Source organism: Euprymna scolopes, chromosome 14 (genome assembly GCF_053919585.1).
Source record: "Euprymna scolopes isolate OS-2025 chromosome 14, ASM5391958v1, whole genome shotgun sequence".
Classification (NCBI taxonomy): domain Eukaryota; kingdom Metazoa; phylum Mollusca; class Cephalopoda; order Sepiida; family Sepiolidae; genus Euprymna; species Euprymna scolopes.
In genome coordinates this window covers 108,296,003-108,317,857 of record NC_136495.1, presented here as the reverse complement: position 1 = coordinate 108,317,857, position 21,855 = coordinate 108,296,003, and the positions used below count along the sequence as shown (strand labels likewise).

The 21,855-nt window shown below is 36.0% G+C and overlaps 1 protein-coding gene across 5 annotated transcripts in view; it reads right to left on the bottom strand.

Annotated features, from left to right (window-relative positions):
• The window catches only part of LOC145293210 (myosin light chain kinase 3-like), a 410,867-nt gene that overhangs the window by 275,420 nt on the left and 113,592 nt on the right, over positions 1-21,855 (bottom strand). The window contains exon 2 of one of the 5 annotated variants that reach the window (XM_080139738.1): positions 13,533-13,578. The exons of the other annotated variants lie outside the window; for them this stretch is intronic. Coding sequence (XP_079995864.1) covers positions 13,533-13,578 — 46 coding nt within the window. The remainder of the gene's footprint in view (positions 1-13,532; positions 13,579-21,855) is intronic. 5 annotated transcript variants of the gene reach the window in all.

Here is a 21,855-nt window from a genome sequence, read left to right as displayed (position 1 = left end):
TATTACATGTATATTTTTGACAGTGGATTGGTGGAAATATGTACTAGCAAAAGGCAAGATGTCGCCCTGAATTGAATAAGACAGGTGGAAATATATACTAGCAAAAGGCCCTGGCGTCGCTCGGGATTGAATAAGATATGTGGAAATATACACTAGCGGAAGACCCTGGCGTCGCCTAGGACTGAATGAGACAGGTTGAAATATATACTGACAGAAGGCTCGGCCTCGCCAAGATTGAATGTGATAGATGAAGACATCACTCCATACAATGCATGACGACTTGAAATATCTTATGAAAATCACTCCAGACAAGGTATTAAGCCACTAGAAATGTCTTATGTGGAGGTGAAATGGGCAAGTTTCTGTTGTGGGTCATTCATACTTTTCTGAATTTTCAATGACGTCTTTTTTCCAAAAAAATTTGTTGTCGGTAGTGGCGAAAGAAACTGAAACACAGTAATGTGGAATTTGATAATGAAGCAAGGGTTGTCTAATCACTTAACTGTGTCAATGTATTTATGTATTAATTTGAAAATCCTACTGAGACATCTTCCAAAAATAACAATTTTTCTTACAATGTTAGCGTTGATAGTGAGGAAGGAAAGAAACCCAGTAATGTTGAAATTTATGGTGAAGCAAGGGTTGCCTTATCATTAACCAAGACAATGTATTTATGTATTAATTTTGAAATCCTAATGATCCATCTTCTAAAAATGATTTCAATTTTCTTAAAATTATAGTAGCCTTGATGGGAAGAGAAATATATATCATATATATCTTGTACAATACCTGTCGAGGGTATGTTAAATTGTTTCATATACATATTTAAATTACCCGTCCGAGGGTAGGTAAAATTATTTTAAATATGTGTTGTACATTACCCATTCTTGCAAAGGTAAAATTATTTCATATATCCGTGCTGTAAATTACCGATCCTAGGGAAGGTACAATTATCTCATACATGTGTAATACCCGTCCTAGGGTAGGTAAAATATTCTTTTGCTCGAATTAGCAAATGATACGTAGACATTAATAATTCCTCTATCCTAAGAATAACAAATGTGTTCAAAATCAACTTAAATTTTCTTCATTGGTTATACAGTCCCGAGCAGCGCCGGGTAGCCCTGCTAGTAAATAATATTTGGTTATGTCGAAAAAAATATGGGATATCTTCTAAAGATATTTTCCTCGATTTCCAAGGTTGGGGACGCTATTAACCATATTTTCAAAAAAAAAAAAAAAAAAAAAATTAACATATGTTTATAAGCGATAAAAATAACAGAAAATCATCCAGGACCTCGTGGCGTAACAGTTTCAACCATAGTACATATGAGGTTCGAATCCTAGAAAAGTCAAGCTACACGGACGAGCGGTAGAACCGCGAAACCCGTGTTTGTAGATTACTGTTTTATAAGTAAAATAACCTTTTCTTCTTCTATAGAAATATGTATGTGCTTGTAAATATCTAACAGGTGAACTCTTAAACTACTGGTCATATAACATTGAAATTTTCAGGAAATAATATTCATTAACCAAGAATGGTTTATAGCGAATAATATTTTTGTTTACATGCATGAATAACGCGTACAGACATCGGCAAATTCACACGTAAAATATACATTAACACTGAACTGTAAACATCACTGGTTTTTAGTTTATTGGGCTTAATGAGTCCACAGACGCCTTACCAAGCTAATGCGGGCTTGAAAGTATCGTCCACATATATATAATATATATATAATAAACAGCTGATGACACCAATTTTTTTCTTGTTTTTTTTTTTTTAACAAATTAAGGTTTCTTTTTGCCGCTCTTTATTTTTATTTTTCACAGTTATATAGTTGAATCCCGTTTTGTAATTGTAGATTTTCTACAAGAAAGTCGCCTTAAGCAAGTCCTAAGTCTGCGATATGTTGAGTTTAGTTCGTATTCCTAGGAATTTCAACTGCATGTTTTAAATTTTTATTTCATTTTTTTTTAAATACTCAAAGCTTCTTTAAACTATATATTTGGTTTTTAGATGTACATGCTTAGGTTTCCTTCCTCTCTTGTGCGTTCGCGTGTGTTGAGCTTTGTTATGCATCGTGGTTTCTATATAATATAATATGCTAATTAACATAACACGGAATAGTTCTTGAAATAGTAATATACTTTTTATTATCATTAAAGTATTTTATTTAGATTATACAAGTAAAATAGTTACTGGAGTTTGTGAACATATCTTTTATGGGGGAAGTGGTATTTTTAACTGGATAACCATGAATTTAACAGCTGTCTCGTTTTTTAAAATCTCTGAAACAGCTACATTGTTAACAGCTCATGATTCCCGAGTTCTACTTAGGCTGTTTTTCTTATATATTTGAATCCCCTTTTGTAATTGTGATGTTTTTTTAGCGGAAGGTCGGCTTATTCAAGTACTACGTATGTGATATGTTCAATTTTGTTGGTATTCCTAGGAATTTAAACTACTTTTTAAAAAGATTATTTTAGTATCTTTGTAACTCCAAAGGAAGAAAGACGAACCCAGTTACATATATATTTGTTATCAAAAGCGGAAGTACGACTGCGAGAATCGTCAAATCAACTAAACAACAAAACCAGACGCTTCCATTTACACAACTAGACACAATCCCAAATAATTCCATCGACCCGAAACGGTCCCGAACAATTCCGTCAACGTTACACCAAACAACTTCAACACGATGCGAACAATTCCGTTGATACCAGAGAAACCGCGGTAGATACCTTAAACGATTCTGGTGTAGATTTTTTTTTGTAGCTCTTTGCCAAACTCATTTTCGACGTAGATGAACTTGAATAAAACACTGACACACAAATCTTCCATGCATGCTTGTTACAATCTTTTAATTAATTACTAAAATCTTCTTTATATATACTTAAAGAGATATGAATCATACCAGAGAGAGAATGAGAGAGAGAGAGAATGAGAGAGAGAGAGAGAGAGAGAGAAAGAGAATGAGAGAGAGAAAGAGAATGAGAGAGAGAAAGAGAATGAGAGAGAATGAGAGAGAGACTATGAGAGAGAGAGCGTGCGTGTGTGAGAGAGAGAGTGTGTGTGTGAGAGAGAGTGTGTGTGTGAGAGAGAGTGTGTGTGTGAGAGAGAGAATGAGAGAGAGAGAGAATGAGAGAGAGAATGAGTAAGAGAATGAGTAAGAGAATATGAGAGAGAGAGAATATGAGAGAGAGAGAGAATATGAGAGAGAGAAAGAGAATATGAGAGAGAGAAAGAGAATGGGAGAGAATGAGAGAGAGACTATGAGAGAGAGAATATGAGAGAGAGAGTGTGTGTGAGAGAGAGTGTGTGTGTGAGAGAGAGTGTGTGTGTGAGAGAGAGTGTGTGTGTGAGAGAGAGTGTGTGTGAGAGAGAGAGAATGAGAGAGAATGAGTAAGAGAATGAGTAAGAGAATGAGTAAGAGAATGAGTAAGAGAATGAGTAAGAGAATATGAGAGAGAGAGAATATGAGAGAGAGGGAATATGAGAGAGAGAGAATATGAGAGAGAGAGAGAATATGAGAGAGAGAATATGAGAGAGAGAGAATATGAGAGAGAGAGAGAGAGAGAGAGAATATGAGAGAGAGAATGAGAGAGAGAGAGAGAGAATGAGAGAGAGAATGAGAGAGAGAGAGAGAATGAGAGAGAGAGAGAGAGAATGAGAGAGAGAATGAGAGAGAGTGAGAGAGAGAGTGAGAGAGAGTGAGAGAGAGAGTGAGAGAGAGAGTGAGAGAGAAAGAGAGTGAGAGTGAGAGAGAGCTAAATACTAGCAGATGTACCCGTCGTTGCCCGGTATTAAACGTAATGTTAAATTCCCTTAAAAATTAAAGTGAAAGAAGAGGGAAAGAAACCGAGACATATGCATACGAGTATTATGTTTTTCTTAACAGTTCACTTCTTGAAAGGGGTGGGAATACTCGAGCTGAGATCCAAACCAAAACCTAAAGAAAGTGAGGCAAGAACGATAACCATTAGGTCAGCATTATACCATCTTTACAAAGTGTTTTCAAACCTACTTATTCTTAACATAAAGCCGTCATGTTTTACAAACGCGCATGCACATTCGTGAAAACAGCAGACAGATAAAAATCCGATGACTTGCAAACACCAATTTTTCAATTTTGATTCTTTAGCAATTTGTTTTTTTTTTAATTTTGTTTAAAAAGTTTTCCACACGTCTGAATAGCCTATATACTAAATTTCAAGTCGTTGAGTATATAGGTTAAGAAGTGTCCTCACAGACACACACATTGACTTTTAAATATAGACTAGCAGGCCGTAAAATATGCTTACATATACTATTCTAATCGAGGTAGATTTCATATTAATTATTATACAGCCAATACTCTATTGGTTATTATATTGTACCTAATATATAGCAGTGATTTTAAAAGTTAAATAAAAAAAATATGACTTGGGTGCCTTGAGCTAGAATCGAAACCAAAGCATATAGCTCTCCATCATTATTTGTTACCATTTGAGCTAAGTCCATACGCATACAAAAAACTTAAAAAAAAAAAACTTTGTTAAAAGGTATTGATGTATACTTGCGTTTATGTAGAAGTACCACGTTTAGTTGATTTACGCCTGCCAAGTTCCATTTTTTTTTTTTTTTTTTCAATTTTGACCCCTTAGCTATTTTTACCGAATAAAAAACAAATAGAATTTGTTTCTGCACACAGACAGCCAAGGTCACCTTATATATATATATATATATATATATATATATATATATATATATATATATATATATATATATATATATATATATATATATATATATATATATATATATATATATATATATATATGAGAGAGGGAGGGAGGGATTTTTTTAGTCAATAGCTCGTGTGTTAACTTACTTAAATAGTTTATCAGCATCGTTTTTTTTTTTTTTTAATTTAATATTTTCGTCCGGGCGGTGGTTAAAACAGCGTCGTTACAGTTACATTCGTCACATATGACTAACACGAGTTACGGACAACGATCTTGCCGTTTAGCTGAGCCTCTCCCTCCAAAGAATAAGATGGCCTGTTTTTGAAAATCTTTTCCTCTCGACCGTAAAATGTTGGGAGTGTTATGGACGTTGGACTTACAAGATGAGAAACTGGAAAAGTGACTAATCTATTTTATTATTCCCAAGGATTAGACAATTTTAGCCAGTTAACAAGTGGCAAAAGTTATAGCCCGTTTACTTACAATGAGTGCTTTATGCCAAATTGAAGATTGAATATAATTAATTTTGTGTCCAGTTTTGCATTAAATATTAATCCCTATTAATCCCTTACTATGTATTGAGTGAATATTAAAATACTTAGTTCGCGGCACCTTACCACAACAAAGATGTATACAAATTTTTGGATAGATCGGATCAGTAGTTTTGAAGAAAACTTCTAGGGTAAATGTGGTATTGCAGTGACTAATCCTTATTAAATTTTAACTGTGCGTCAAACAGATACTATAATACTTAGTTCACTGCACATTATCATAGCAAAGGTCCGTACAAAATTTCAACTAGCTCGGTGCAGTAGTTTCCAAAAAAAAGTAGGCCGGATTAACAGAGATTAATATTATAGATTACAGCCTTTCTAAGAAGAAAAAGTTTACCCTTCAACGCCAGTCGTCTTTGTGAATAAAATTTATTCATTGTCTGATTGCTTCTCTTTTTTTGTTTGTTAAAGTCTCAGAAAGTACGGGTTGGAGTTCATGCAAACATGGTAGGCATGTAAAAATTATTTAAAGTCAGCATTGGTTAATCGAAAAGGATCAATAGAAATAAAAATTAATACTGTAAAAGACTTCATTTTTTTATCGATCTTGGCCTGTAATCAAAGTTTTATAAAATAGAATTTTAAAAATATATGCAGCTATATCGGACGTAGGAAGCGTTAGATCACGTAAAAAAGTGAAATTCTTTTTTTTTTTTTTTTTAATTATATTACATAGAGGAAAATTTCACTTGAAATTAAGTTTTAGAATTTAGTTAACATATTCAAGGCACAATCACGTTTACACACCGGTTCTCGCCAGATCACCGAAGTTAAGCAACGTTGAGCCTGCCCAGTACCAGATGGGTGACTACTTTGGTAAGGCTCTGAGAAGGTCGGGCGTGGTGCTAGCACCCACATCCCGAAAAAAGGACTCCTCGCTACAAAAGCATCTACAAAGTTATGGATAACCTATGCCCCTTCAAGGGCTCAAGGAAGTGAGGTCACGAATAAATAATGACGTCAGACAGACATGGACAGTCCCTTAATCCTCCAAGGTCGTGGGGGCGTTAGGTTATTTTTTTATGCAATGTGTCTTGGACAAGAATAGCCTAGCGGCGCCCACCCCTCTTCAGGCTTAGTCTGGTCATAGCAAATGCTTAACTTCGGCGATCTAACTGGAACCGGTATGTCAACATGATTATGTCATGTATAGAGGTGTAGCAAATAAATAAGCATACATTATCGCTTTGATTTTAGTCTGCGAGACTAGAGGGCATGTTTTTTGCAGCGTTTGTTTATCCATTCGGATTATCAGTCCTGTGGTGTGGATGGCCATTGATGCGTCGAAGTTGACCGGACAACCAGCTTTCTCCAAACACGCCGATACTGCCTTCCGGGGCGTGATTCATCGCAAATCCTGGCACTCTCAGATGTTCTCCCATATTTTACCTTTTTTTTTTTCTTTAGTTTTTTTTTTTTGCCAGCTCCTCAATTTTCCTCAGTACAGTTCAGAGCAGGATTGTCTGAGAACTGATGAACGTCTTATTAGTGATGTATAATCTATATATCTATAAAAGTAAAAATGTCTGTGTATGTGTGTGTGTACATTTCCCTACCAAATAACTCTGTCAATTTTTAGTCTACAGACTCGAGATTTGGCATAAAGAGTATTGACATTTGGGAAAATTTTTTTTAATCGGTTTTCGAATAGAAATTTGGTAGAGTTCTCAAAGGTCAAATGGTTGAACTTTGACCCCCTTAACAGGCAAACTCCTACGCCAATTTTGGATCTAAACACTTGAAATTTTAGATATAGGTTACTTGGATATGGATCTAACTTTATAATTTGGTTTAAATCCAAAACGATAATAGTTAAGGGGTCATAATTGGGTCAAAGTTAAAAAAAAATTTACCTCTGCGGTCTTTACCAAATTACTGAGCCAATTTTTGATCTAAACATTTGAAATTTTACATAAAGTGTATTCAGACATAGAGCAAGCTTTTTAATTGTTTTTTTTTTTTTTTCTTTTTTTTGGCTAAAAATTTGTCTTCCAAGTGTCAAAGTTCCAAAGTTTTTACCTTTGCGGTTCCTAGCAAACTATTAAGCTAATTTTGGGTCTAAACATTTGAAATTTTACATAAATGGTATTCAGACATGCAAGCTTTTTAATCAGTTTTTGGGCGAAAATTTGGCTGGCACGAGGACAAAGTTTACAGAGTTGACTTCTGAAGACCCTACCAAACTCCTCCGCTAATTTTTTTTTTGTCTAAACACTTGAAATTTTAGATGTAGGCTACTTGGATATGGGTCAAACATTTCAATTTAATTTGAGCCCAAAACAATAAATGTTAAGGGGTAAAAATTGGGGTCAACGTTTAAAAAAAAATTGACGTTTGCGGTCTCTACCAATTTTTTTCTATGCTAGTTAAGGAAGCCTATTATATAGAAAGCATTAGCGTACATATTCATATAAAGTTATGAACAGTACAGAGGGCCCGAGCAAAGCCGGGTAGAACTGCTAGTATTCTACAAAGTAAGTTAAAGAGAAACTAAAACGCATAGAAAATATAAAAGCTCAAATCGAATTTATGCTTAGGCTGCAATTTCAAATATAAACACCTGCACACAAAAGTCACTTGTTATTTTATTTAAACAAACAATAACAAAAAGTACATTTCCAACAAGTCCCCTAGCGTTTTGCTTGATAATTTTCATGACTTTATAATTTAATAATAAGAACATATTCGCATTATGTGTATTCATCGGATTACTGTTCTCATTCTGAGTGTGATTTTCACAAAATTTTCACGATCGATGTAATTTTCGACCTTATTCAGGTGTATCTTGACGAACTCAGGAATGTTTCTGTTGAACTCGGAAATTTGGACAGAATTCGAAAGGCACCCTTTATTTACTTCACGGAGGTAGCATGCTCTTGTTCCGTCAGCCATGGCTGGATAAAGGTCCTACGTAATTCGCAAATGTATTTTTCGGTCGCTATACTGAAAACTGAACCTTCTTAAGGAGAAAGTAACTTTTACAAATAATTTTTTTCCAAGTAGTCAAAATACTGTGCCACAGGTTCTTGTGGACAGTTCTAGTATAATAAATAACCAATCCTCATTTAAAAATTTAATAAATATAAGATTAGAAGGCATATAGATCAAATACACAGCAATTGCCACCACCACCACTACTACTACTACATATCAATACAACACATACATACATGACTTACATATACGCGAGGCGTTGTCTGGATACGTTGTAGCAATGCAAATAAAGAATGGCAACGTGATAGTGCTACATATTAAACAACTATAAAAATAGGAGGTCGAATATGATAAGACTTTAGTTTTATGAGAATAATACAAGGTTTGTATTTGTTGAAAACAACATTTGAAATGGCATACATATAAACACATGCATACATTATGCGAAAACGGACTAGAAACGTTTATAGGCCGACTAGACTACCGAGAAAGTTTGCATGTCATTGTTACAACTGCATCGTTTATCTTCGGTTAAAGGAACATCATACTCTTCAAAGAACACTTCAAATGTAACTGTAAGTCGCTATATACTCGTCTTAAATTTGGCCGGCCATCTTTCTTTTGTCTCCCGCGTTGATAACTAACCACCAAAATATTCTATGGTTCTGATTTTTAAAAAAAAATTATTTGTCTCGAACTACATTGCATGTGGTCTATGGTATTCGTTATCTATCATATATATAAGAAAGAAAGAAAGAATAAGATCTACTCTATTGCGTATTAAGCTTTTTTTTATTCGGTTGGGATTAAATTATATATATATATATATATATATACTGGTATTTATATAAGACTGAAGTTTACCATTGCGTATATCAGGTGAACACTACATACTGTGTGTGTGTGTGTGTGTGTGTTGTGATACTTTTTGAATGAATCCAATTATTTATACGAAAGTGCATTTTTACCTAAATGCGAGTTGGGAATAATTTTCCCTTTTTACCAATTTGGTACCCTCAAATGGAAATCGGCATATATATTGTTGAAAGTGGATAATTATATTTCACAAAAAATTATATATATATATATATATATATATATATATATTAGTGCCGGCAAAAAGAAAGTCCACACTTGTAATTTTTTTTTCAAAAACCGCACATTTAAGCGAAATATAAGGTAACTATTTAACCAACCTATATCTCATTTGATTCGCCTTTTATTCCTCCATAATTTTACCTGTTCATATTTGACTTTTAATTGAAATATTCTAGTGTTCACGTCAATTATAAAAAAATAACTTCAAATTGAGGAGGCAAAAAGAAAGTTCGCAGCAACAAATTCGCTTAAAACCAGCTTAAATTATCGCCCCTAAATCAGTTTAAAATATCCACCAACAGGCAACAAAACATCTCTAATCGTAGTTGTTTCAGGTTATACAATGTAACATTTCGTCCATATGCCACGACTTTATCTTAGTGATCGGTAGGAGCTCATTAATCTCCACCTGCCTGGTTTATCCAATCGAGAAATCGGCTTCATATTGAAATGTGATTGGAAAACGGTGCGAAAGACTGTGCAAAAGCACCAAAACACCGGAAGTGTTTGTGATGCCCCTAAATCTGGTCGTACTAGAGTTACTTCTTACAGGGAAGACAATTCTATCAAGATCTGCAGCCTAAGAAACAAATTTGAAACGGCTCCTCAAATTCAACAACAGTGCAATCTTGTTAAAAAGTGCTCTCTTTCTACTGTCAACAGAACAGATTAAAGGAATTTAATTTGCGAGAAATAGTGCAAGACGCAAGCCAATGATTTCTGTAAAGAACAGAAAGTGCCGACTCGACTTCGTCAGATGCGATGAAGATCATGACTCTTCATATTGGTAAAAAGTGCTTTTTAGCGATGAAAGCAAGTTCAATAGACTGGGCAGTGATGGTAGGAAGTACGTCCATGGGAGGAAAAACGAAGAATGTAATCCTAGGTGCAGTTTCAACGCTGTAAAGTGGTGGAGATTTAGTTTTGGTGTGGGGCATTATTAGTACCAATGATCCAGGGCCTATAGTTCGCTTGCAAGGTCGAATTAATTCGACCTAGTACATTAATATGTTGACTGAGCATTTTCTACTCTACTTTGGTCGGAATTTGGATGATAATCCCATCTCCATGCAGGATAATGCTCCCATTCACACATCTGGCAATGTCAAGAGGTTCCTTGATAATGACATTACATGAAGCACAATGATAAAATTTCAAATTTGGAAGAACTTTGGACAAAAATTAAAGAAAAGTTTGATGCCTCTTCCCTGGAGTATTGCTGCAGTCTAATTCAAGGAATTCCCAAAAAATTACAGGCTGTCAAATTGTAGAAGGAATATGCTACTAAATATTAACGAGTTCATTGTGTTCCTGTTGTATTTTTGCTGCATTAATGTCTTAAAGTTACATTTAAATAACAATTTTCCATTGTGCGGACTTTCTTTTTGCCTCCTCAATTTGAAGTTTTTTTTTTTAAATGACGTGAACACTAGAATATTTCAAGTAAAAGTCAGATATGCGCAGGTAAAATTATAAAAGAATAAAAGGCGAATCAAATGAGGTATAGTTTGTTTAAATAGTTACATTAAATTTAGCTTAAATTTGCAGTTTTTGACAGGTACGGATTTTCTTTTTGCCGCCTGTATATATAATAGAAAAACCTTATTGAAAATGTATTCAAATTTTTCAAAAAGCAAACCTGTCAGGTAGGTATAACAAAATTTTAATTATCCAACAAGGTGTACAAATAAACTAGAAAGACCGTAAGGAATTCAATATAAACTCTGTAAATTATAAAGGAATACAAAAACTTAAAATTTTTCTTATTCCATGGAGTTTCAAAGAATGGCTCTTATCCTCAGAGGAAAGTGGTTAGCAAAATAATACTCAGAGGCAGACTATCAATTATGCTGATTAGCACATAAATTGAAAACTATATATTATGCAAGTCGTTACATTAGTATAAAAGTTTATAATACAAAAATGCAAAGGTTAAAAAAGGATATTCCAAATGAAGTCAAGGCTCGATGTAAAAAAAAAAAAAAAAAAAAAAAAAAAAGAATATTTGGTACAATTGTTGTAAATTCTATTTTACAAAGTTTATATTGAATTCCTTATATCACTGCTCTTTGTCGAATATTGAGCTTTTTCATCAAGTTAGGATTGTCCTACAAATATTAATATTTATACTTGCTTAAAGTCTGCACAATTATTAAATTTGTGGACTTATTTTTGGCAAGCTACACTGACGAGAAGTAGCACCTTGAAACACGTGTGTTCATAGATTACGATTTTATAAATAAAATAATAAATATTTGTTTACGTCCAAAAATATGGGTGAGTTGAAGACGCTATAAACTGTATTATGGTTTTAAAAAGTCGACAAAGAATCTACATAAGTTTAAAAGCGATAAAAATTACATGTAAAGTGATCTAGGATATTGTAGCGTAACGGTTAACGCACTCGACCACAATACACGTGATCTGAGGTTCGAATCCTAGAAACAGTCAAGCTATGCTGACGAGAGGTAGTACCTTGAAACATGCGTGCTCGTAGATTACGTTTTATATATATATATATATATATATATATATGTGTGTGTGTGTGTGTGTGTGCGCGCGCATTCGTGTGGTAGAGAGAGAGAAGGTAGACCTTGCGTTTACTTTCAGTAGTCTCGTAACTTTCGCTTAGCTTATTTTGTTCTTTAGTCCTCGCATTCTATGAGCAAAGTTTCTGACAAGGGGAGAAGAATTGCTGCTTTATGGGTTGGAATATATCCCTGTCATTACCGTTAGTTGGTTTGGGACTTTGAATTAATATTTTAGCTCCTTACATCAAGTGACGCCATTATTTGTCTAAAGCGATTTCCATATATATATAAGTTAAAAAGTATTCAGGAGATAAAACCCATGAATTAAAACGAGGTTATTAAGAGTGCTCAATAAAAAGAGCAGAGTATAATATTTTTTATTTATATAGACAAAGTTTACATAGTTGCTACACTGAACATGCTAATGTTTCGAAACGATTGGTTAAAAACCAAAGGCTCTTCGTCAGGCAACAGAAATAATCAAGATCAGCTATGATGAATAGCGGATAAACTTTATTTCTGTTGGCTGACAAAGAGCATTTGGTTTTTAATAAACCAATATATATATATATATATATATATATATATATATATATATATATATATATATATATTAATCTCCGTTCGAACTGTCAGTCGGTAGTCAGAATGGTCTTCTCCTGTGAACATTTTTACTAAATGTGCAAATCAGCCTTTTCTTGTTTTACTTAGGTAAAATATTTATAGAAGAAATGTTTTGCGTATGTAAATTTTGACTATGTGGGTACCTTTTAAACGGCGGTGTCACCACTTTGTGGAGTAATTGTTCGACATTCATCAATGCCTGGTATCACGGTGGTGATGTGAGCATAGGTAAAGGTTTCGCAATCCCCAACAAAAATATAAAAATAACAGGTTATCAGAAATGGCATTAAGACAAAGGCGAATTTTAAAAGTTCGAATGATGTTATTGCGTTGATGTATTTTTTATCTGTGCGTGTGCTGGTTTAGCACGAGAGTCATGAAAGTGATAAAGCTAAAATGTTCAGGAAAGGAATATTTTGGCGATAAAGTAAATGTTTGTAACTTCTTGTATAGTCGCTAAGACTCTATATATGTATTTGTATTTAGTCTGATAGGTTTCGGGAAGAGTTCGTTGATAAAGAGAAAAGTGTTCCATGTATTTAAAGATAGAACTGATACATTGCCGGCCGGCTGAAGGAGACGATAGTTCCGTATTCGTGCGCACACGTGTTTACAGCAGTAGTTGTCGAAACAAAAGAGAAACAAAAGGCGAAGTCCCCAGCGTGTTGACGTGGGTGAGTACGAGTTGTATTGATGTATGTTCTTTAGAGAGCTGGCTTGTGATTGGACAAGCCAGGCGGAAATGAATTTAAAATTTCGAAGTTGTGAGATGTCGCTCTGCTTGTTAGCGTGTGTGTAAACGACGGATGTACGCGGAACCAAAATGTTGCTTGTACAATCACTTAATATTTGTAGCGAGTCGCTACAAATATTAAGTGATTAACACCTCGGTAAAACAATGCTTGCATTAAGAATTGTTCAACTCATCATTATACCAAGAAATCAATCATTTTTTTAATATAAGTTACTGAAAAAAGTAAACTCTTCTGACATGAACTTTGCTATGTTTATGGGGAAAAAGAACGAATTTTGCCCTAGATGAAGAAAATAAAAAAATCCTTACCTAGAGTGAAATAATTCGAGTAGAATTGGTTAAACAGCAAACTTACCTAAAAAAAAGAAAAAAAAAAAAAAGGTAATTAATAGATATAATTTTCAAATAAGAATAAAACGGTAAAATTCAAAATTGCTGGGTGGGGGTGCACATGCTTTTTACGAACTTGACTCCCGGATCAGTTAAATCATGTTTTTACACCATTTGTTTTTAGATATTGAGTTACACAAAATAGGCTACCCCTATGATCGATTGCCTGCTCTAGTTGAGACCTGCCAGCAGTTCACCAGGAGGAAGCTTACGTGCCTCCTTGCAGTGACTTAGTTCACAATACATTGTAGTCTACATTGCACTGTAGAGAACCTACTGTTGATTTTATTAATGTATATATATATATATATATATATATATATAACGGATTGAATTTAAATTTAAAATGCAGAAGTCAAGTATCATGGTTCAATTGTGCTCTAAACAGAAACATTCATTTCGAACACGTCCCTGTCTTATCAAAGAGTCTATTGTTGAGTTTATACGCTGAGGCGTTCTGCTTGTAAAATACTGAAGCTTCTTCAGATGCATTTATGACATTTTAGTCAAAATCGGACGGTTTCTTTTATCGATTTTTTTTCGAATGTCGATATTCGATAATTGTCGTGGAATTCCGACACAAGAACACACTTAGACACTTGAAAAACGTGTGTAATTACATAAACATCGCACCAACAGTTTAGGAGTTCATAGGGAACGAACTATTTATATATAAATTGAAATGTAAAAAGTTTATTTTTATATTTTACTAGCGAGGGGTACCCGGCGTTGCCCGGGTGTTTGGAGGTTTGTGTGGAAACTCCGGGGTGGGGGGGGTAAAAAATGTTTTGGTAGGTAAGTATGAGGATTGAACCCGAACCGTTGAGGCAAAGTTGTAAATTAAAGTGAAAAAAAAAAAAAAAACGTGCGACGTTAACCATTGCCCAACTGCGAGATGCTAACGGAAACACCTTTGAATTTATTTAATTACTTGGATTTGGCAGGTCCCCGTTTTAATGAGGTCAAGTTTGACTGCGGGATTTTTATTTCCCTAAGATGTTATAGGAAAAAGACTAACCCACATGCGGCGAGCGACAAATGTTGAATATTTATCTTCCACGAAATCGAGCAAATTAAATAGACAGGCGAGCTTCGTTATTAACTATGAGATATTACGATTTATATGTGATATAAAAAATTTCAAAAAGTTGTGAAGTGACAGAATGCTTCTCTGAAAGAAGCCTTTTGTAGACATACAGAAAAAGCGAACACACATACATACATACATACATACATACATACATACATACATTTTCGCTTTTATATTTATAGATAACGACAAAGTTAATTTTTATATTTTATAATGACAAAGTTCTCTGATCCTCTCTCCTCTGATCTTGAGAGCGTGGTACAGTGGGGGAAGAGGTGGCTGGTCACTTTTAATGCATCCAAAACTAAGCTTCTATCTTTACATCATCAATGCTCTGATCCCCATCTGGCATCAATTAAAATAGGTGGCTCTCGTCTTGGGGAGGCTTCATGCTTTGACAAGCTTCTGGGCTTGACCTTTACTCCTTATCTGAAATGGAACAAGTACATCAGGTCTGTTGCCAATGGTGGGATCCTTCTACCGCTCCAGAAGATATCTCACAACTGATGCAATGCTCTATCTGTATAAAAGCCAAGAACGTCCAAGGATGGAGTACTGCTGCCACATCTGGGTAGGGGCTGCTACAAACAGCCTATCCTGCCTTGACAGAGTACAAAATAGACTTCGTGGTTTAGTGAGGATGTCCTTTTCTCTTCCCTGCAGCCTCTCTCCCACGTTGCGAGCTTGTCTTTGTTTTATCGTTATTTCCATGGCAAGTGCTCGTCTGAACTCCAATCTCTCCTCCTCCCTCGCCAATCTTTCACGAGAAACACCCGTCTGGCTGAAACTACTGTCAATAATTTTCCCCACTCTTTATCTGTGCCTAAATCAAAACGTAGATCCATGAACAAAGCTTCTTTCTCAGAAGTGCACGCCTGTGGAACTCTCTTCCGTTTGCCTATTTCCCACCTGACTACAACTTGGATGTCTTTAAATCCAACATAAACAAATTCCTGATAAACCGCCCCCTTAAGTAAGACACTATCAAATCTCCAATATTAATGATTACTACAATACTATCTCATTAATTACTGTACACGCAATAACTCTTATCTCTGAGTGGCCTCCGGGCCTTGATAAGTGGTGACCTCCCCCATGTAAAAAAAAACCCAAAAAACCCCTTATTTTCCTTTTTTTACTATTATTCAAGGCATAACGCCATTGAAGAATAAGGAGCTACAAAGACGGAAGCCAGATTTCTACTGGACAACAGGATTGTTATAAAGTGTCCTAGCAGAAGCAGTAAGTTATTTATCTATATCTATCTAATTATTTATCTATATCTATCTAATTATTTATCTTTTTCTGTCTAATTATTTATCTAGCTAGTTGCGCGGACAAGGGATGTGAAGCCATGTTTTGACAGGTTATCAAAACATGTCAAACTGTGACCTGGACAAGTTTGCACCAGAAAGTATTCGAACAGGTGACCGAATGTTGACGTGTCACATATCACATGTTCCAGTTTGTTGAAGCATCGTTGAGTTGGTCTGAAGACGTCGAAGGAACAAGATAGTCTAAATGGGTCCCTTCATGAGGGGGGGGGGAAGTCTCAGAATGGAGACGTAGAAGAACCAACCAAGACAAAGATCGTCGATCATTCCTCTGCTATGATTGAATACCTGGGAGGAAGAATATATATATAACATACAGCGTCTTGGTCTGTCTTGAAACGTCTTTGTTTAAACAGAATCTAGCTCCCCAAGATGGCTGAAGAAACTACCAGAAAAAACAATAGCAGAACAGGTATGTCGTTATGTATATGTGTTATATGTGATTATGTCGATACACACGCATCAATACCACTAGATGAGATGAATCACGGGCCGTAGAATAGACAGTAGGGATCTAGGGACAACAATCCGTTATACAACGTACATACAGACATACATATAGTTCGTTTATGATAAGAAACAACAAACATTACAAGTGTCGCGTATAGTCATTAAAAACACCACGATTCAACTATATATACACATATATAGAACTCCTCAAAAATACAAACACGCATATACACACTTGATTATACACGCACACACGTTTAGTTAGTAAAGCATATAAACGGTCATAACTATTACACAACAAAGTGTTTGTTCACATTACATTTTCATTTTTGCATGTCTATTGAGAAACATACAACAAGAAGAGAATCTTGTAACAGTGCACGTGGGGAAAATATCAGCAGGAGCTTTAAGATAGCTGGCTTGCGAGGATATTAGCAGCAGTAGCCGAAAAAAAGCACATACGGCAATTAGGACGTGTGTGAGAGCTTGCAGAAAAAAAAGACACCACGTGGTCACGAGAGAAAAACAGTACGCGCCTGAGAAGACGAACGTGTAAAGTCGAAGGTGAGAAATGGCGGGCTAATTCCAACGTGAGGTCGGAGCGATAAGAAAACGCTGTCAAGTGAGATAGACATGTGGCCTCGCAGTGGCTGGTTGGTTGATTTTGTTTGACGGCATATCAACCTTTTTCATGTTATTTAATGCGGAATCCAGTGATTTTGAAGAAATTTTTTTAATAGAATATATTTATTGTTTTTTTTTTTTTTTCAAGTAACTTTCTATTTAGCCCATAGTTGGAACCCTAACAAATACTACCACTCCGGATCAGAGTGGACCTGGGAGCAATGGCAATTAAAGGGTGACTTCATACTCCCCAAAGACCGCAAGCTGGGGCCTCACCATCGGATATAGTTTAAAGTCATATCCAGGACCCCCGCAGTGGCAGTGAAAGACTTAAGCTGGCGTCGAGACGGCAGTGTTTTGTTAATCTCGTGGCAGACAAAATGAACAGTTAGAAAAAAACAAGAAGCAGACATCGTTTGGAAATTAATGGTAATAAATGCCTTTTGCTAAAACAGAAAGAAAAGCCGAGTCGGATTTATTTATTTTTGTTTGTTCCTTTTCAGCGGTGCCGGACGGCGTGGGGGTACGAGAAAGGTTTGAACTGTAACGAACACAGTTCAAGCGTAACAGCCACGTTACAATCTCAAAGGTGAACAGTCTATCGGGGTAAAAGCAAATATTCCGGGACCTTCACAAATATTTAGTAGATAGTCAGGTTGGTTTTTACTCATAAAATAACCCGTTTTCTTTTTAATACATCTTTTTTTTTTCTCTGAAACTATTAATACAGATCGGTTGGTTGTTGGAACTTACAGTCCTTGTGAAATAATTTCATACGAAAACAACTTTCCGTCCACTATACATAACCGTGGTGTGGCATATTCTAACGTATACCATCCTAGCAAATAATCTCCATATTAAAAAATATAATGTACGCAAGGAGCTTGGATTCTCCATATTTACCCACAAAGAACGGTTTCAAATACTAAATATATCCTCACTTGAGCGACGAGGGATGCGGGGAGACTCGATTCTGGCATGCATCATGAAAGGCAATGAAAATCTACCCTTTTTAAAATGTTTTCTTTATCCTAAAGTTTGTCTACTTATTTTTACTTCCGGTTTCTGCTCCGTACACGGGACGACGGTAACAGGCGAGATATGGTCCCTTTTGATTATTATATAGCTTAGAGGTTGATCATTTGACGACGGATCAAATGATTCGCCTGTTCAAGCCCGGGTGTACCTCACCATTTTATTTTAACTTTTTTATTATTAATGAGTTTAATTTACGATAAAAGAAGAGGTACCATTTAAAATCGTTCTCCGTTTGCATATTTTAAAATTAAACATTAATCAGAAGTGACTTTTCCAGGGCATTCATCGTCAAGTCCAAATATCAGCTGACGTGATATTGTAAACCAATATTTGATGAACAACATTATCACACACACATTATATATATAAGTAGTAAGTTATAAAATATATATGGCAATTAAGCTACACAGAATATTCCGCGTAGCTTAATTGCCTTAAATATTTTATAACTTACCACCTACCTCTGTCTACGCATTGAGCACTGTTGAAGTAAATACTTGAAGTTTACGCATAAATTTATACTTTCGTATATTAATTTATGTGATTAAATGAAGTAGTCATATATATCCAGCGGTATTAATCCTAGGTAGGTTGAACCAGTGAGGAAGCTTCATGGCAATATCAAATTCACAAGTGGTCCTCAGTCACATCTATAGTTCAGTTAGGGGAGATGACGACGTTACGATGTTATGGTTCTTAACAGGAAGGTGTCGACGTTCTCCTACATAGAGCGTCTTTCCAAATGGCCTCCCATCTAGTACAGACCTTGTTTAATTTCGATGGTCTAATGAGAACCGGCGGGGTCAACTTAATTATGCCGTATATTTATATAGAGAGAATCTCTCTTTACTTAACAATTCGACTAATGTAGTCATTTTTGCACAACGAAGCGTGAAAAGGTATGTGGGTTATTATGTGTGTCGTGATGAGCATGTGAATGAGGACGGCTGGGCTCGGCTGTGTGCGGAAGGGATTAAAAAGTGTAAATAAGAAACAGGTGATTTGGTGGGATGTAAAGAAGTGTGACGGGTAGCACTTGAATAATAATCAGGTCAATAACAGCAAAAGAAATTGGCAATGTTTATCGTCCTCGTTGTATTAGATTTAGTCATCATAGTCCACAGTAGCTATGACAAAACAATATTGTAGAATGAGCGGCATGTTTTGAGGGGGAAAGTTTAGAAGGTCAGATAAGCTACCCGTCTATCTATCAATCTATCTCTGGCTTTCTATCATTCTCAAGCACGTGGTGTTTTGCATGTGCTTGTATTTTAATTTCTATAGATTAACTGAAGCGTTCGAATGGTTTTGTAGTCCACAAATTCCAAAATTTCATCATGACAAGTTTCAAGAAAAAATACCCGATTAAACTCGGTTCTCCAACTTCCAACGTAGACCCCTACTACCATGTCTCCTTCTCCAACATCAGGGGTCTTCGTTCTAACCTTCCAGAGGTTGAAACCCAATTACAGGAGACTAAACCAGACCTTTTATTTTTAAGTGAAACTGGCATTGGATAGGCTATTTCCCTAGATGAGTTTGCAATTACAGGATACTCTAACTTAACTTCTAAATCTGACCCCCAAGATCGCCATGGGCATGGAATATGTGCCTATATTAAAGATAGCTTTCCATGTGGGAGGGACATCTCCAGGGAAGATCCTAACTTACCCTATATGTGCTTCCGGGTTGCTCTAGCTCACACTACTGCATTTATATTTACTCTCTATCGCCCCCACAACAGCGGAGTTACTATCTTTCAAAGCATATCTGAGAAAATTGACCAAGTCCTTTCTACTTATCCTTCAGCTAACATTCACGTATGTGGTGACTTCAATGTTCACAACGTCGAATGGTTGACCCACTCAAACAAGACCGATGATGAGGGGAGGTTCTGTCATGATTTCTCCATTGCCTATGACCTCACTCAGATTGTTCAGGAACCTACCCGTGTGCCCAATAATGACGGCCAGTATGCGAGCCTACTAGACCTTTTTCTCACAACTTGCCCTGAACTATGTTCAGTTTCTGTTCTGTCGCCTCTTGGATCTTCCGACCACTCTGTTGTATCAATTAAGATAAAAATGAAATGTAATAAGTCCCCAAACGTACCTTTTCATCGTACAGTATATCGATACACTAAGGCTGACTGGGATAGCTTCCGTACATTTATATCTGATCTACCTCTGCATTCCATGTTTAAAAAGGATGTGTCCTCTATAGTATTAGACCTGACTGAATGGTTAATTGTAGGTATTGATCATTTCATACCCTCTAAAAAGTTTCAGCAAAAACCTAACAGCCAGCCATGGTTCTCTCCAGAATGTGCTGCTGCCATTGCGCACAGAAATCACTTTTTCCACTGCTTCAAACGTAATAGATGTATGGAAACTAAAGCCGTTTTCAGGACTGCCAGCAACCATTGTAAGAAAGTAATAAGGAACGCAAGAGAGTTGTATGCTCAATCTGTTAAGTCCAAAGTAGCTGAGCAGCGGCTGGGTTCCCACCAGTTTTGGCAAATAGCAAACAGAATCCTGAACAGAAGCGTGTGCTCCATCCCAACTATTATCAATGGACCTGAGGTAATCTCGTCAGCATCAGACAAAGCCAAACTCTTTGTCAAGAACTTTGCAGCTAATTCTACCCTTTGCGACCAAGACCGCCAACCCCCAATATTTCCTCCTGTATCAGAAAACACGCTATGTGATATACGTATATCTGTACGTGATGTTGCGAAGCTAATCAAAAACCTTGATTCGAGTAAAGCAACTGGCCCTGATGGTATTCCAATTATAGTACTCAAAAAACTTCAACCTGAACTAGCGCCCATACTTACAAAACTGTTTAAACGTTGTCTTAAGGAAAATAGTTTCCCATCTCCCTGGAAAATCTCATCAGTATGCCCTGTATTTAAGAATTCAGGTGATCGCTCATCCCCCTCTCAGTACAGGCCAATAAGTCTCCTGTGCATCATGAGTAAGTTGCTAGAATCTGTGTTAAATACAGAAGTAATCAACCATCTCAACAAAAATAACCTTCTTAGTGACACTCAATATGGTTTCCGTTCTGCTAGATCTACAGCAGATGTCCTTACAGTTATATCGCATAGGATTAGCAAATCTCTCGACGGTGGCAATCTTTCTAGGGCAATTGCTCTTGACATATCTAAGGCCTTTGATAGGGTATGGCATAAAGGTTTACTTCATAAGATCGCTAGCTATGGTATAGCTGGAAAAGTCTTCTCAATTATTAAATCATTTCTTTCTGATAGGTTCATAAGAGTAGTAGTTGATGGGCAAAAATCAGAAGCTCACAGTATTAATGCCGGTGTCCCTCAGGGATCCATCCTGGGCCCAACTCTTTTCCTGATCTACATTAATGATCATCCAAATCATATCCTTACATCATTTGTAGACATTTATGCTACCATTTATGGTACCACATCTAAGACAGTAAACGACCAAGTTCTCTCCAATTCTCTCTCCTCTGATCTTGAGCACGTAGTACAATGGGGAAAGGAGTGGCTGGTTACTTTTAATGCATCTAAAACCAAGCTTCTCTCTTTACATCAACATTCTAATCCACATTTGTCATCAATTGAAATGAATGGCTCTCGTCTTCAGGAGGCCTCAAGTTTTGACAAGCTTCTGGGCTTGACCATTACTCCTGATCTTAAATGGAACACGTATATCAAATCTGTTGCCAA